Below are 18,605 nucleotides of genomic sequence, written 5' to 3'. Positions count from 1 at the left end.
CAAGCCCCTAATTCACTCCTGCTCTCATGCTCCTTGCCTGTGAATGGAGAGGTTGAATGTAATGCCCAGAAATGTGGTCCCCTTCTTTTGGGCTACAGAGAACCTATGAAGCATTAAAAGGAATACAGTGGCGTGATGCATTTAGCTTTTAAAGGAGGAGCTAAGAACCTGTATTTGGAAGTAACAAATAATGTATTCGTGGGCAGTCTCCCAAGAATAGAATGAGAGGTGGTAACAAAGAGGATTGGGGAGAGAACATTAGGAAAGACCTGAGTTTAACGGATATCATGAGGAAGCTGTGTTTAAAAGTATACTAATTTTAATTCTTCTGACCTGTGCTTTTCAGGAAAAATACAGATGAACTATTGTGAAGTAATTTCTCTTAATATAAGTTTTAAATAGGAGCTGCTTTCTAATGTTGTTAGCCAAATAAAACTGAAGCAGTTAACAGTAAGCATAATGATCTCAAACAAGAGTCTGCTAACTGCACCTCATGGTTGGATCTGGCCTCTTGCCTGTTTCTATATAGTTTATCAGCTAAAAATATTTTTTTACATTTCTAAATAGTTGGGGGAAATTAAATTATATTTTGTGACATGGGAAAATTGCATGAGAATCAAATTTGTTTCTATAAATAAAATTTATAAATAGCCATACCTATTTGTTTCTGTATTGTCTATACTTCCTTATCTTTCACAACAACAAAGTTGTTCAGAGCCCTTATGGCCCACAATGCTTAATATACTTATCATCTGGCTCTTCACAGGAAAAATTTACCATGCCCTGGTCTAAAATAACAATAGATTAAAACTGTTTTAGGGGAGTGCTCACTATGTTTGTTTCACTGGAATCATCTGCCCTTTTTTTTGCAGTGCTTTTTATATTTTTATGTATGAGGAAGAGGGACAAAGAGGAGCAATCAGTGTTCTCCTTAGTATCCTCCTGTCTGAGAATTAAAGAAATTACATAGTCCCTTTTAGCAGGAGCTTAGTGCTGTTTCTTTGCCCCTGTTCTGTTCAGGTTACATGTTCTCTCGCATTGAAGAAGAGCATTTGTGGGAGTGCAAACAGCTGGGCGCTTACTCACCAATCGTCCTCTTGAACACCCTCCTTTTCTTCAATACCAAATACTTTCAACTACGGAATGTTACTGAGCACTTGCAGCTTTCTTTTGCCCATGTGATGAGGCGGACGAGGACGCTGAAGTACAGCACCAAGATGACATATCTGAGGTTCTTCCCACCTTCACAGAAACAAGAGTCGGAACCAGGTGTGGTAGAGTTTTCAAGATTTCTTTCTTTTTTAATTGAAATATAGTTGATGTACTATATTATGTTCGTTTCAGGTGTGTAACATAATGACTTGACATTTAAATACGTTATGAAATGATCACCACTATAAGTCTAGTAACCATCTGTCACCATACAAAGTTATTACAGTAGTATTGGCTGTATTCTGTATGCTGCATATTACCTCCTCATGACTTATTTATTTTATAACTGGAATCTCATACCTCTTAATACCCTTCACCTAATTACCCCCACCCCTCTTGCCTTTGGCATCCACCAGTTTGTTCTCTGTAGCTGTGAGTCTATTTCTGTTTTGTCTGTTAATTTTTTTAGATTATACATACAGATAAAATCATATGGTATTTTTCTTTTTCTCACTGACTTTTTTCACTTAGCATAGCACACTCTGTCTTTTAACAAATGGCAAGATTATATTCTTTTTTATAGCTGAATGAATTAATCCTTCTATTGATGGACACATCCATATTTTGGCTATTGTCAGTAATGCTGTATTGGACATAGGGGTGCATTTATATCTTTTTGAATTAGTGTTTTTGTTTCCTTTGGGTAAAAAATACCCAGAAGCAGAATTGCTGGACCATATGGTAGCTCTGTTTTCGGTTTTTGAGGACGCTGTGTGCTGTTTTCCACAGGGGCTGCAGCAGTGCACACTCTGACCAGCAGTGTGCAGGGCTCCCTTGTCCCTTTCATGATAGTCGTTCTGGTAGATATGAGATGATATCTTGTTGTGGGTTTTGACTTGCATTTTCCTGATGACTAGTCATGTGGAGCATCTTTCCATTTGTCTGTTGGCAGCTTGTATGTCCCTTTTGGAAAAATGTCTATTTAGATCCTCTGCCCATTTTTTAATTGCATTTTTTATATTGAGTTTTCTGAGTTTTTGTATGATTTGTGTGTTAACCCCTTTCCAGATGTATACTTTGCAAATATCCTTACCCATTCAGTAAGCTGCCTTTTCATTTTGTGGCATTTCCTTTGCCATGCAGAATCTTTTAAGTTTGATTTGGCCCCAGTTGTTTATTTTTGCTTTGTTGTCTTCATCTGATGAGACAGCGCCAAAAAAATATTATTAACACCAATGTCAGAGTTTCCTGCTGGTGTTTTCCTCTAGGAGTCTTATGGTTTCAGGTCTTACATGTAAGTCTTGAATCCATTTTGAGTTTAATTTTGTACATGGTGTGAAAAAGTGGTGCACTTCCATTCTTTTCCACGTAGCTGTCTGGTTTTCCCAATCCGTTTGCTTTAGAGTCTGTCTTTGCCCAGTGTGTATTCTTGCTTTCTTTGTCATACATTGATCGTCAAAGGATTGGTTTATGTCTGGTCTATCTGTTCTGTCCCACTGATTTGTGTCTCTGTCTTCACACCACTACCATACTGTTATGATCATTGTGGCTTTGGGTATACAGTTGAAGCTTAAGCCAGCAAGTTGAAAATCTGCATATAACTTTACAGTCAGCCCTCCTCATTTACCATTTCATGTCTGCAGATTCAAAAGCCATGTATTGTGTGTATTTATTGAAAAAAATCCATGTATGAGTAGATCCATATAGTTCAAACTTGTGTTTTTAAGAAACAATGGTAGTTTGAAGTCAGGAAGTGTGAACCTCCAGCTTTGTACTTATTCAAGATACCTTTGGCCATTTGTGGTATTTTGTGAGTTCATATAAATTTTAGAATTACTTGCTCTGTCTTTGTGAAAAATGCAAATGGTATTTTGTTCAGTTCAGTCACTCAGTCATGTCCGACTCTTTGCAACCCCATGAATTGCAACACGCCAGGCCTCCCTGTCCATCACCAACTCCTGGGGTTCACTCAAACTCATGTCCATCGAGTCGGTGATGCCATTCAGCCATCTCATCCTTTGTTGTCCCCTTCTCCTCCTGACCCCAAATCCCTCCCAGCATCAGTGTTTTTTTCCAGTGAGTCAACTCTGCGCGTGAGGTGGCCAAAGTATTGGAGTTTCAGCTTTAGCATCAGTCCTTCCAAAGAACACCCAGGACTGATCTCCTTTAAAATGGACTGGTTGGATCTCCATGCAGTCCAAGGGACTCTCAAGAGTCTTCTCCAACACCACAGTTCAAAAGCATCAATTCTTCAATTCTTCAGCGCTCAGCTTTCTTCACAGTCCAACCCTCACGTCCATACATAACCACTGGAAAAACCATAGCCTTGACTAGACGGACCTTTGTTGGCAAAGTAGTGTCTCTGCTTTTCAATATGCTATCTAGGTTGGTCATAACTTTCCTTCCAAGGAGTAAGTGTCTTTTAATTTCATGGCTGCAGTCACCATCTGCAGTGATTTGGGAGCCCAAAAAAATAAAGTCTGATACTGTTTTCACTGTTGCCCCATCTATTTCCCATGAAGTGATGGGACCAGATGCCATGATCTTCGTTTTTTGAATGTTGAGCTTTAAGCCAACTTTTTCACTCTCTTCTTTGACTTTCATCAAGAGGCTTTTTAGTTCCTCTTCACTTTCTGCCATAAGGGTGGTGTCATCTGCATATCTGAGGTTATTGGTATTTCTCCCGGAAATCTTGGTTCCAGCTTGTGCTTCTTCCAGCCCAGCGTTTCTCATGATGTACTCTGCATATAAGTTAAATAAGCAGGGTGATAATATACAGCCTTGACGTACTCCTTTTCCTATTTGGAACCAGTCTGTTCCATGTCCAGTTCTAACTGTTGCTTCCTGACCTGCATACAAGTTTCTCAAGAGGCAGGTCAAGTGGTCTGGTATTTCCGTCTCTTTCAGAATTTTCCACAGTTTATTGTGATCCACACAGTCAAAGGCTTTGGCATATTCAGTAAAGCAGAAATAGATGTTTTTCTGGAACTGTCTTCTGTTTTTGATGATTGAGCAGATGTTGGCAATTTGATCGCTGGTTCCTCTGCCTTTTGAAAAACCAGTATTTTGTTAGGGATTGCATTGAATCTGTCAGTTATTTTGGAATAGACATTTTAACACTGTTCTTTCAGTCTATGAGCATGGTGTATCTTCCAATTTATTTGTATCTTTTTATAGTTTTTAGAGTACAGGTCTTTCACCTCTTTGGTTAAATTTCTTCCTAGGTATTTTATTATTTTCGATGTAGTTGTAAATGGGATTGTTTTCTTAATTTCTGTTTCTGATAGATTGTTATGAGTGTATAGAAATCTGAAATATTTCTACATGTTTTGTATCCTGTAAAATGTATTTACTAGAATTGATTTCTTCTTACAATTTTTTGGTAGTGTCTTTAGAATTTTCTATATATAGTATATCTGCAGGTAGTGATGGTTTTACTTCTTCTTTTCCAGTTTGAATTTTTAAAAATATTTTTTGTAACCTGTGATGTGTCTTTTAGTATTATTTTAAAAATATTTCTTTATTTTATTTATTTGGCTCCTCCAGGTCTTAGTTGTGGCACCTGGCATCTTCGATCTTCATTGTGGCATACAGAATCTTTAATTGTTGCAAATGTGGCATCTAATTCCCTGACAAAAGATTGAACCTGGGTCCCCTGCATTGGGAGCATGGAACCTTAGCCACTGGACCGCCAGCAAAGTTGTTGATTTTTAAAAATTTCCTTTTCTTGTTTGATTGCTTAGGACTTTGTAGATTGCCTCGGTCTTTGTAGGATTGCCATGGCTAGGATTTCATCCAATACTATGTTGAATAAAACGGTCAGGAGTGACCATCTTGTCTTATTCTCCAACTTAGAGAAAATTTATTCAGCTTTTCACCATTGGGTATAATGTTAGTTGTGAGTTTATCATATATCACATTTATTGTGTGGGTATCTTCCGTCTGTAGCTGCTTTGTTGAGTTTTTATCAGAAATGGATGTTGAATTTTTTTCAAAAGCTTTTTCTGCATCTGCTGAGATTACCTTATGCTTTTTATCCTTCATTTTCTTAATGTGGTGTATTATGTTGATTTGTGAATATTGAATCATTCTTGTATCCCTGGGATAAATCCCATTTGTTCATGGCATATGATCCTTTTAATGTATGGTTGAATTCAGTTTGCTCATATCTTGTTGAGGATCAGTGATATTGGCGTGTCATTTTATTTCTTTTTCTGGTGTCTTTGGTTTTGGTATCAGGGTTCTGCTGGCCATGTAGAATGAGTTTGCAAGAGTTACTTCCTCTCCTGTTTTGGAATAGTTTGAGAAGGATAGGTATTAACTCTTACCTAAATGTTTGGTAAACTCATCTGTGAAGCCATCTGGCTCCAGGTTTTGTTTTTTGAGAGTTTTATGATTATTGATTCAGTTTTATTATTGGTGATTGGTCTGTTCATGTTTTCTATTTCTTGCCTGATTTAGTCAGATAGTATGTTTCTAAGAATTTATCCATTTTTTCCCCTAGGTTGTCTAATTTGTTGGCATAGAACTGTTCACGGTAATCTCTTGTGATCCATTGTGTTTCTGTGGTGTCAATTGTAACTTCTGTTTGAATTTTCATTTTATTTATTTGAGCCCTCTCTTTTTGTTTTTGATGAATCTGGTTAGTTTTATTCATCTTTTCAAAGAACAGGTTCTCTTCTGTTTTTTTGTTTCTATTTTATGTATTTTCACTTTTGATCTTTATTATTACTTCCTTTACTAACTGGTTTTCGGCTGTTCTTTTTCTAGTTCCTTTAGGTATAAAGTTAGATTATTTGAGTTTTTTGTTTCCTATGGTAGACCTATATCACTATAAACGTCCCTCTTAGAACTGTTTTTGCTGCAGCTGATAGATTTTTGTCTCAAAGTACGTGTTTTTTTTTTAATTTCCTCGTTGATTTCTTCAGTGATCCGTTGATTGTTCACTAGCATGTTGTTTGGACTCCACATATTTGTTTTTTCCAGTGTTTCCCCTTTAGTTGCTGTCCAGTGTGATAGCATTATGGTCGGGAAAGATGCTTAGTATGATTTCAGCTTTGGGGTGACAGAGGATGAGATGGTTGGATGGCATCACTGACTCAGAGGACATGAGTTTGAGCAAACTCCGGGAGATAGTGAAGGACAGGGAAGCCTGGTTTGCTGCAGTCCATAAGGTCATAGAGTCAGACATGACTTGGCAACTGAATACAACAAACTTATTGAGATTTGTTCTGTGGTCTGATGTGATGTATCTGGAGAATGTTCCATGTGTACTTGAATATTATTTTGTTTGGGGATGGAACATACTGTTTATTAAGTTCATCTGGTCAAATGTGTCCTTTAAGGCCAGTGTTTCCTTATTGATGTGTCCATTGATATAAATAGGATGTTAGAGTCCCCCTGCTGTTGTGGTATTATTGTCACTACCTCCTTTTGTGTCTGTTAATATTTGCTTATTATTGTATTTAGGTACTCCTGTGTAGGATGCATACATACATACAAATGTTTTGTATTATTGTTGAAACGTTGCCTTTATCGTTATGCAGTGTCCTTCTTCCGTCTTTGTTTTAAAGTCTTTTTAGTCTAATGTAAAGTACTGCTACCCCAGCTTTCTGTTTCCGTTTCCATGGGATATCTTTTTCTTTTCCCTTGCTTTCAGTCTGTGTGTCTTTAGGTCTGAAGTGAGTCTCTGATATGCAGCATATATATGGATCTTATTTTGGTATCCATTCAGGCACCCTGTGTCTTTAGATTGCAGCATTTAGTTGATTTACATGTAAAGTAGTTATTGCTATGTACAGGACAGGGAAGCCTGGCATGCTGCAGTCCACAGGGTCACAGAGTCCAACACAACTTAATGACTGAACAACAAAAATGTATTTATTACCATTTAAAAAATTTTTATGATTGTATTGTTCACATCTGTTTCTTTTCTTCTTGCTCTCTTCCCTTGCAGCTTGATTACTTTTTAGTTTTGTTTGTATTCTTTTTTCTTTTTCGTGTGTGTATCTGTTATTTGGTTTTGGTTAGTGGTTATCATGAGGCTCTTATATAATAACTTATGTATATAGCAGTCTATTTTCAGTTGATGGTTGCTTAAGTTTGTGTGTGTTCTAAAAGCACTACATTTTTACTCTCACCACCCCACCCCATCTTTTATGTTTTGACAAATTTTATTTTTTTAATGTTGTATTTTCTTTAATAGATTATTTGATCTTACTACTTTTATAATCTTCATACTAGCTGCATAGATGGTTGAGTCACTACCTTTAGTATGTGCTTGCCTTTACATTGAGTTTTTTTCTTCCATAATTTTCATATTTCAAGTAATGGCCTTCTTTTTATGTTCAAAGAAGTCCCTTGAACATTTGTTGTAGGGTCAGTTTTGTAATGATAAACTCTTTAACTTCTGCTTGTTTGGGAAACTTTATTTCACCTTTAGTTCTGAATGATAATCTTGACAGAGTATTCTCAGTTGTAAATTTTTTCCTTTAACCATTTTGAATACCTCATGCCACTGCCTTCTGGCTTTAAAGTTTCTGCTGAAAAGTCAGCTGATGGTCTTGTGGGGGCTCCTCTGTATGTAACTAGTTATTTCTCTCTTTTGCTCAGTCATGTCTGACTCTTTGCAACCCTGTGGGCTGCAGCACACCAGGCTTCCGTGTCCTTCACCATCTCCCAGAGCTTGCTCGAACTCACGTCCATTGAGTCAGTGATGCCATCCAGCCATCTCGTCCTCTGTCACCCCTTTCTTCTCCTTGCTGCTTTAAATATTCTCTATCTTTAACTTTTGACATTTTAGTTATAATGTGCCTCAGTGTAGGTTTCTTTGCATTCATCTTGTTTGGGACTCTGCATTTCCTGGAATTGGATGACTTTATACTTTTTCAAGTTAGTGAAGTTTTCAGCCAGTTTTTTCTTCAAATAGATTTTGTTTCTTTCCTGCCTTCTTTGGGAATCCTTAGTTTTTGCCTATTTTATTTGGAAAAATTCCTTTGTCTCTTCAATATTCCTAGCTCTCTGCGTTTGTTTCTATGTACTAGATAGATCAGCCACATCTGCCAGCCTTTAAAGGGTGACTTTATGTAAAAGGGCTGCATGCACCCTTCTCTGTGGTTAGGCCATGATGGCTGTAGGTTTACTGGTGTGCAGGACTGGACCCTGACAAAGCTGGCTATAATGGTGAGTTGTGACCGTTGAAGGCAGTATGGTTTGCAAGGCCATCTCCTAGGGTGGAGCTGCTTTGGAGGGGCTCTAGTGCTGGCCAGAGCCATTTGCTAGGTGTAGTAGTATAGCTTTGGAGGAGCGTCAGCTTGGATGGATCTACAGGTGAGCCTGGGATGAGATGGGGAGAGTCAAACTGGCACCCACCAGCCCTGGACCAAGTAGGCGTAGTTCCTCAGTGGCTACAGAACCAGAGGAAATTATAAAAGTCCCTGGCTCTGCTGCACACACCCTAAAATCAGTCAGTGACTCTCCTTCACATATGACCCAGGTCCTCTTCAAACTGCTGCCTCTGGGACTTGGGGCAAGAGAGTTTTTGCATGTGCTCTTTAAGTTTTAGTTTCCTACAGACCTCTGGATGTAAGTCCCACTGGTTTTCAAATCCAGGTGTTATGGGGGTTTGTTGGCTTATCTCTCTGGTGCTGATTCCCCCTCGGCTGGGGAGCTCGATGCGGAGTTTGGACACTTTGCTCCTCAGGAGGACCTCTGCAGCTGTGATGTCCTCTCTGCCTGTGGGTCCTGGCCAGATACCATTTCTGCCTCTCTTACCCATCTTAATGGTGATTTTCTTTTTATCTTTAGTTGAGGAAAATCTTTTGTGCTGGTCTTCAGGTCTTTCTCAAGGATAGCTGCTCCGTGTATAGTTGTAGTTTTGGTGTGTTCATGGAAAGAGATGAGCCCAGGATCTTCCTACTCTTGCATCTTGTCCCCTCCTTGTAAGATTTCTATTTGAAATCTTATTAGTATTCAGATAGACACTTATTAGAGAAGAGGAATTGCAAATTCTAGACATGGAAGAATATAGCTTTAGTTTAACATTTAAATGCTTTCTCTATTGTTAGGGTCATATTAAAGGCTTGACTTAAAATTAGAAGAATCAGTTGCTTCAGTATGCTTTTATTGGTGGGCTATTTTGGTGGAGGGGAGTGGTTGCCATGTTGCATGGCTTGTGGGATCTTAGTTCCCTGACCAGGATTCAAACTCATGCCCTCTTCAGTACAGAGTATTAATCACTTAAAAGTCCTCTTTTATTGTCATTTAAATTAGACATTCTAATTTAATTCATTAGGGATGTAACCCAGATAATCTTCAGTTTAAAACTTTGCAAGAAATTGAAATATACAGCCAAGATTGGGGATCATTGATTTAGAGGCAACAGATGGGTCAATTACTAGTTAAAAGGAACTTGCATAACTTTTAAATCTAGTGTTTCTAAAAGTTTCGGGGTTTTTGACCAGAGTACTCCGTTTTAGTTAACTCATTATTGACCACAGGATTTTTGTAGAAACTAACACCTGTGGCTGGTGGTTTTTATTTTGACCAGCCAGGTATTAATTCTGTTATTTCACTAACGCTTTGTGGGTTCTTGATTCAGTAGTTACACTTGACACACCTGTGAAGTCTTCTAATTTTCTTGAAATGTTGTCTTTAGTCCTCTCTCCTGTAGAAGCAGAGGTACATTCTCTAGCACCATGAGTTTCCCTGTATGTATCAGAATCAATCACTACGGCCTTTTGTCTTATTTTTTTCCTAATATTCGCATTGTTTGAATCAGAACTATATTTTGAAGAACTGTCATCTTCCAAGACACTAGTATATATGTCACTTGGAAAATCAGAGAAAGTACCTGTATAAAATTCACCAAAAAATTCTTCTTTACTCAAAAATTTTCAATGTGTCAGTTTTGAAAATGTTACGTTAATATACACAAGGCTGGTACAAAAACCTAATGGAGCAAAACGTGAATGATAACAATCCTAAGTTACATAATGAATCCTTGGTCAGTTTTAAACTCTTAACAGCTTCACCTGGTGATGTTAATTGTATCACTCTCTAAAAATGTGTTGATACGTCTCTAGTCAATAATATGTTAACGCTGTAAAATTCTGAGGGAACTTAAACCTGTCCTAGAGTATACTGCCGTCATACACAGTAGAAAAATATCAGCAGTGACTGTTTTATTAGAAGGTTTATGATCTTGCATTCTAAAAAATCTGTTAATAATTTGTTATTAATATTTAAAAATTAATGTTGTTATTATAGAACTAGAAATTATTTTGAACAGAATTGCAAGTTCTGAAATTCCCAAAACCAAGCTGTTATTTCCTTGAGATAAGAGTGAAGTATATATTTTGAATGTAAGAATTTTAAATTACTGAAACTAGAATCTGTAAAGAATAATTGTGATGTTCATCTTGTATTTACTTTTTTCTCAGTTGCTCGTTTACTTTAGAAAATACTAAGATTATCTTGCTTTTTCCACCATGCATTCATACCCTCGTATGTTTTGTTTATATATAGCCCACTTTATGCTCTTAATGGATATTAATTCAGCGACTTCCCTTGTGGCCCAGTACCTAAGAATCCACGCTCCCAACGCAGGGGTTGCAGATGTGATCCCTGGTTGGGGAACTAGATCTCACGTGCCATGGCTAAAGAGTTCACGTGCCACAGCTAAAGATTCCACATGTTGCAACTAAGACCTGGTTCTGCCAAATAAATAAAAATAGATAACTTTAAAAATTTATATTAATTCAAGGAGGTAGAGACAATGGGACAACATTTCCCTGTTTTCTGATTAGGTGTTTGACCAGATTGGTAGTAAATTTAGCTTCTTTTATGAATGAGCAGCTAGCATATTTTCTATTTAGATAGTCTCTAAGTGGAAAACTGGATGACATATGCCTAATTCAGAACTAATACGGGAAGCTGGGGAAATTTTTGGATCAGTTGTTAAAAGCAGATATGAGAAAAGAAGAAGAAAACCTTTTTTCCTTCGGGTTTCCAGATCCACCTAATGTTCTCTTGAAGTTTGAATGGAGAAAGTGGGAAGGAAACAGCCTGCTTTCCATGTCTTTACCCTGGCTTCTTTCTGATAACCCTTGGCCTCTGCACAACTCTGCTGGTAAAAAAGGGATTGCTCTTTCCTTATCAAATGGTCAGCTTTACTGAGAATTCTTTTTCTGACAAAAGATTTCACTTCTCATAATACTATAACAAATGAAAGAGACTTAAACAAACGCCCAATGGACACTGGTGTCCTACAGGAGAACTGTTTTCAGAGAAAGAGGTGCCAGCTTCTGTTTTGATCTCTACTATAGGAGAAAAACATGCAGAACCCTTTTTTCTCTTTATTTTGCTATGGATTAAGAACCCTACGCCTAATAAAATTGCCTAACAAAGTCAGGCTCAGAATTGAGACTTACTCTCAGGCATCATGCTTTTTGTCATGCTGCCCCAACTTGGGTAAGGATAAAAACATAAATTCTACAGGACAGGGACTTTGTTTGATTAACCCAGCACTAGTCTAGTGCTTCCATAGATCCTCAATAAATACTTGTTGAACACGCGAGTAAGTGAAAGGAAGGGAAAGGGAACCATATAAGTGGGTGTCTTAAGATTTGAAGAAAGACTTTTCTAATTCTTTGATTATAATTTTCTGTCTCAAGATAAACTAACCATTGGCAAGAGGAAACGAAATGAAGATGATGATGTTCCAGTGGGTGTGGAGATGGCAGAGAATACTGATAACCCCCTCAGATGCCCAGTCCGACTTTATGAGTTTTATCTGTCCAAATGGTAAGTGATTTTCCTCTGAACTTGATACAGCACTCTTCAAAAAGTAATTATTATATTTTAGATTTCAGATGCTCAAATCCCAGAAATGTAGCTGGTCTGTGACTTTAAACAAAGATTTACTTACGGTTTCATTTTTTTCCCCACTTTCATATCTGCCTGGATTTTGAACCAAGAAACAAATTGCTTTATCTTGAGCATTTTCCCCCAAAAATCTCTTAAAAAGCAAGAATCACTGTCATTGTTTATTCTGCTATGAATTTGTTATTTACATAGAAAAATAGGGGAAAGACTGTACTGCTACGTCTATAAATGAGAAAACAGTTTTTAAAGAATTGACATTTTTTGAGTGGTCTTTTTCTTACAGAAACTTTATGATTTTAAAAAGTTGCAAGATCCACAGTAAAGCCAATTTTTTTCCCCAAAGAAACACAGTGACTGGGTTTGCTCTTCAGCAGAGCTGTGTGGAGTATTCTGGGGATTCATTGCAGGGTATTGGGCACTGAGGATGAGTCTCAGCCATAGTGTCACTTGTGAGTTGAATTTTTTTTTGCTCCTGGTAAGTTTTAAGTACTAATACTTGTGAAGGATTTGCATTTTGTCATCTATTAACATTATACTTACTTCAAATCCAGTGTGATTCCTGAGTGTGGGGGAAAAATATGCAGTTACAGGTTGCTCCTGGAGCATAAATGTCTATAAACTTGTTTATCTCTGTGGGTACATTGTTTACGATGTTAGTCATAGTAAGAAAGATAGAGAGCCATTATACTTAAAGAGTAATTACATGTGTGCTGTACTTTCTGATCCCAGTTTTCTTTCTCTCTTTTCTTTCCTGTGATAGCTCTGAAAGTGTGAAGCAGAGGAATGATGTGTTTTACCTTCAGCCTGAGCGCTCCTGTGTTCCAAATAGCCCCATGTGGTACTCCACATTTCCCATAGACCCTGGGACCCTGGACACCATGTTAACACGTATTCTCATGGTGAGGGAGGTACACGAAGAACTTGCCAAAGCCAAATCAGAAGACTCTGATGTTGAGTTATCAGATTAAAGTGGAAGTAGGGTTCCTATTTTCATACGTGTTGGTATGCACCAAACTGTGAATGCATCCAGCTTTGGAAAATGATAAGTCCCAAGTCCTCTTGACTTGATTATGAGGTAATGGAGAACAGACAGCTCGTGAACCAGTGTGGATGTACAAATGGCAACTGAAGGAAAGAATGTGAGCTGAGAAACCTTGTTCTCCGGCAGTGATATTGCTCTTAGACATCTTCAGAATGACTAACCAATTTCTCTGAGTGGTGCATAATCTTATTTTGTTTGGGAATAACAAATTGTGGAATATTTTTAAGGAAAACTGTTGTATAAAATTCTACCATAGTAACCTTAGACCTTAGAGAGGTAGCTTTGGAGTGAAGCCTTGGCTGCAGTAGGCTACTTGGGCAAGCCCTCTGTAAGAGTCAGGGCAGAAATCAGTACAGAGCTAAGAGTGGCATCAGATGAGGACTGTGGGGCCCAGACTTGAAGACCCAGTAAAAATACTCAGCCTTTTTTTTTTTTAAAGGTAGAGAGTGAAGTGGTCTTGATTTTGATTTTCACTGCCAAGCCAATTCTGTGAAGGATAGAAGCCTCTGGTGCTTTTGCCATAGGGTCCCTCACATCAGGGGAAAAGGCCTTCACTGCTGTTCATACAGTAATGTGTCCCCTTCACTTTCTGGGTCTAGCCTTCTCAGCTGTGGGTCTGGATGTGGGTAAATTAAGTTAAAGGGGCTGAAACTTGCAAAATAATTATGCACACAGAAAATCTGTGGCACTTGTTAGACCCCAGGTGTTTTGAAATGTTTGTAGAAAACCCACTAAAATGCCCACTTCTCTGGGTGTCAGCCTTTATTGCTGCTGTCTCACAGCATGAGCTGTGGCGCACAGAAGTGGGGGTTCTTTTGTTTTTATTTTATCCCCAAATGGCAGCTTTCCTCCTGTTGTTTTATCTTCCCGTTTCCCAAATAATTTCTGTTATTTTGTCTTTTGCACCAGTTTCTGGAGGCCCTTGTCATTTCAAAAAGAAGAGTCTCTCCTTTCTCTGGCAAACCTGTGGGTGATTCCACAGAGACACAGTGTTACTTAGCTATCAGAATTATGGTAGAAGAAGAACTAGTATTTTCCTATGTAAAGCATTGGAAGATGACCTTGTTACCCTAAGACACTTAAATAAATAAATAGGATTCTGGGGTTAGTATACAAAGACACTGACAGTCTTGCAAAGATCCACAAGGTCCTCTTATAGCATTATTCCAAACTCTAGCTGTTTTAGTAGTTTGATGAGGATCAAGTCATAGGAGTGTTTGGCAAATGGATCCATTTCCTTCTTCTCCATTCTGTTTCTTCCCCACAAAATTTTGAATCAAAGCTTCTATAATATTGGCCAATCACAGAATTTCCTTAGGTGAGGTTAATTTGATCCTTTAATAGAAATGAGAGAAGTCTAAAAAGCCTCTTAGAAATTTTAACCTTGAAAGACTTTACTATATGTCCCATTTTTTTAGATGGGAGTGGCAGGTGGTTTTTTTGTTTTTTAATAAATAAATTTAAATACAATGAAAATTTTAAAGTAGGCCTTTTGACATTGTGTACTTATGGTTCTGTCCTGTAACAAATCTTGTTTTTGTTACCAAGAACTGTGTGAAAGAAGTAAATCCGCCCCAGTTCTGTATGACTAATTCCATCTGTGTTTGTCATTTCTGACTGGAAAACTTACTTCCAGACCTTGTTTGATATGGAGGAAAAACAATTGGATTGTCTGATAAGTCTGCCAATAAACTATCCAGAAACATCAGGTGTAATAGTCCCCACTAAGAAATTTTATGGTTTATATAAACACTAATGTTTCCCCTTCTGTAGAAATGCAAATTTATGGCATAGTAGATAAACTATTATAAAACACTAGAGAGAGGAAAAAATTCTGTATCTTTTAATTGAGAACAGCCAATATCCAGGTAAATGACTGTATCAAGATGTCAATTGCATGTTCGTCCACAGAGTTGTCCAGATCCTGGAATAATTTGTAAAAGAAAATATTGATTCATTATTGGTCATTCCTCATAAGCATAGCTGTTGATGTGTGTGTCCAGTTATTTGCTTTTTTAAATTTTATTAAAATAATGTAAAATTGGTTCTTTTTCCCCCAGGGGAGGAAAAAATATCAAACAAGAGAAACATTAAATTATCTGTTGTTCTTTGTTTTTTAAACACTTTCGGGTTTTCACCTTGCAGAAACCACAGAAATATTCCCTTAGAATAAAATAGTATATTTGTATTTGATGGGTGAATTATTCATTTTCTTTATGTCTTGAAAGAATTTTAAATATTTTTTTCTGTTTGACCCTATTGGTATGATACAACAGATGGTATATTACAAAGAAAAAGATCAGTTTTCAGAAAATAAATTATTTGGTTTTTACTCAGTCCAGAAAACATTGTTTCATTGCAAAATCTTTTCAATTGTTTTTTTTCCCCCATCAAAGACTTGTTCTGGTTTTTAATTTATTACTGTTTTCAAAGCCCTGAAAGCTAGAAGTATCAAGTATTAGGTTGGTGCAAAAGTAACTGCGGTTTTGCATTGTTGAACTTTGCTGTTTGATATTAATGAGCACATTCTTAAATGTGGTTATATTATACATTATTTTAATGCACATTTCTTTTGCTAATGACTTATTACTTGCTGTTTATTTTAGATTAGGGAAATGATGATGTTAGACAAAAAGCAAGTTCTAGTAATTTTCTTATTTGAGTTCAAAATGGGTCATAAAACAGTAGAGACAACTCACAACATCAACAATGCACTTGGCCCAGGAACTGGTGATTCAAGAAGTTTTGCAAAGGAAACAAGACCCTTGACAATGAGGAGTGCAGTGTTTGGCTGTGGGAAGTTCACAGCAGCAAATTGAGAGGATCATCGAAGCTGATCCTCTTACAACTACGCAAGAAGTTGCCGAAGAACTCAGCGTGGACCACTCTATGGTCATTTGGCATTTGAAGCAAATTGGAAAAGTGAAAAAGCTTGGGAAGTGGGTACCTCACTTATCTTGCGGCTGACTGCAAATCAAAAAAATCATCATTTTGAAGTGTCATCTTAATTCTACACAACTACAACAAACCATTTCTTGATCAGATTATGACATGTGACAAAAAGTGGATTTATACAAGGCAACAACCAGCTCAGTGGCTGGATCGAGAAGAAGCCACAAAGCACTTCCCAAAGCTAAACTTGAACCAAAAAACAGTCAGGGTCAGTGGCGGTCTGCTGCCCATCTGATTCACTGTAGCTTTCTGAATCCCATCAAAACCATTACATCTGAGACACATGCTCAACAATTCGAAGAGATGCACCAAAAACTGCAATGCCTGTGGCCAGCACTGGTCACCAGAAAGGACCCAGTTCTGCATGACAACACCTGACTGCACACTGCACAACCGACACTTCAAAAGTTGGATGATTCTTCAAAAATTGGATGAATTGGGCTGTGAAGTGTTGCCTCATCTGCCACATTGACCCGACCTCTCACCAGCCAACCGTCACTTCTCCAAGCATCTCAACAGCTTTTTACAGAGGAAATGATCCCACAACCAGCAGGGGGCAGAGAATGCCTTCCAGGAGTTCTTCGAATCCTGAAGCACAGATTCTTACGCGATGGGAATAAAACTTGTTTCTCATTGGCAAAAATGTGTTGATTGCAGTAATTCCTATTTTGATTATTAAAGATGTACTTGATCCTACTCACAATGATTTAAAATTCATAGTCCGAAACCGCAGTTATGTTTGCATCAACCTGATCTGTATTTCATTTTAGGCAGACTTTTTTTTAGATTTACGCAGCTTAACCTAGTTCAACTTGAATCATTTTGAAATCATGAGATTAGAATAAAGAATATATTCTTAAGTATGAATACATAGTTAATTTGGGAATGTAAGACTAAGTGGTATTTTCCTTAGACTTTCTAGTTATCTTGGTATTGTGCAAATATACCTTCAGATTCCACATAGATTGTTTTTACCTACCTGCCTTGTGGCATTCCTATTTTTTTTAACAAAGTTTTCTGAGAAGTTTTAAGTTAAAATGAAATTATGTAAATGAGTCCCAGTTTTTCTATTAAATTCAAAATTTAATTTTCTATGCAAATAGAAAAAGTCCTTGTGATTCTGAGTTGAAATAAGCAACAGTACCCCCAATTCCTCCTGTCTGTCATCATCATACCTTATTTCATCATTGAAAAATAATTGTGAGCCTTCGTTACAGAGCGGGAAGGTCGGAAGCTCTGGAGCCTGGTCTTTACTGTTTGTATAGCCTTAAGTTAGTTACCTAGCTTCTCTGTGCCTCAGTTTTCTCTTAAACTGGGAATAATATCAACTTCTGTAAGTTGTGCTTGGAACATGCTAGGTTTTCAATGTCAACTCTTTTTTACTATAACACCTGCAAATTCTAGGCATATAGTAAGATTTTAAATATATGCTAATTCCCCCACTACAGCCTGAATTTTCACTAAATTCAGTGCTTCAGATTCTGTAAAACATAATACACAGCATCATCAATTCAATATATTGGAATGAACTATTTAGAATACCTAAATATTCTATATACACTGGTGTATACACTGTATACACTAAATCATACATTCTTCACTCATGTGCTTGCTTACATGCATATAAACTGTAATCGACGTTACAGAAATGCTTTGATGCACTTCACTACGTCAGTGGATACAAGAAGAGCCTGTGATAGTTTACCCTTTTTTTAATTGAAATTCTGAGTCTGTGAGATTTCATCATTTGACAGTAGTTCTGTACCGTCAGAGGAAGAGGCTGCTGTACAATGGGTGCTTCACACTCCTCATTAGGAACCTGCGTCCCCTACCTTTTGGGTAGGCAGCAGCTTCCTGGTATGTGACTGTCTTCCAGCCTATCTTGCAACTGGATGTAAACAAGTGACTAGGTTTTGACCAATGGGATGGAAACAGAAGTACGTAACATCCAGGCCGCATCCATAAAAGGGAAGAGTTTGCCCTCCTTTCTAATTTTCCTCTCCCCATGCACCAGGATGTGAATGTAGTCAGTCAGTGGTTCTGGCAAACCAGTTTTTCCTACCTGGGAACGGGCGATACAGCGAAAGTACGGTAACCATATGGGGCAGCCACTTACCCCTCAGCTGCCTACTAGCTCAGACCTTCACATAAAAAGACCTTCCGTCTTACTGAAGCCATCATTATTTGGTTTCTGCCAAAGTAGCCAAACCAGTATCCTAACAGACCTACTGTGCCCAGTATCATGCTACTGCTTAATACAGAACTGGAAGTTCTGATCCAGAGTACAAAGAGCTTTTCAATATTGGCAAGTGAGAAAACCCATTATATTTAAGTCATTATTTTCAGGTGTAGAAACATTTGCAAAAAGCCAAAAGAGGGAATTCTCTGGCAGCCCAGTGGTTAGGACTGCTTGCTTTCACTGCTCTGGGCCTGGGTTCAATTCCTGGTCAGGAAACTAAAATTGCAAAAGCCATGCCATGAAGCCAAAAAAAAAAAAAGAGAAAAAACATACCATTAAAAATAAGGCTGCTGCTGCTGCTGTGCCCAGTCATATCCAACTCTGCACCATGGACTG

General features: G+C 37.7%; 1 protein-coding gene across 9 annotated transcripts in view; it reads left to right on the top strand.

The window, feature by feature from the left end:
- Window positions 1-15,266, top strand: part of ZMYM4 (zinc finger MYM-type containing 4) — a 163,910-nt gene extending 148,644 nt beyond the window's left edge. For all 9 annotated transcript variants that reach the window (XM_005892637.3, XM_070368447.1, XM_070368445.1 and 6 more), the window contains 3 exons: window positions 1,021-1,269; window positions 11,826-11,955; window positions 12,797-15,266. In XM_005892637.3, coding sequence (XP_005892699.2) covers window positions 1,021-1,269; window positions 11,826-11,955; window positions 12,797-13,004 — 587 coding nt within the window. In that variant the 3' untranslated portion in view covers window positions 13,005-15,266. The remainder of the gene's footprint in view (window positions 1-1,020; window positions 1,270-11,825; window positions 11,956-12,796) is intronic.
- Window positions 15,267-18,605: the final 3,339 nt, after the last annotated feature.

The sequence above is a fragment of the Bos mutus genome, chromosome 3 (genome assembly GCF_027580195.1).
Source record: "Bos mutus isolate GX-2022 chromosome 3, NWIPB_WYAK_1.1, whole genome shotgun sequence".
Classification (NCBI taxonomy): Eukaryota; Metazoa; Chordata; class Mammalia; order Artiodactyla; family Bovidae; genus Bos; species Bos mutus.
This window is presented reverse-complemented; position numbering and strand designations above follow the sequence as displayed.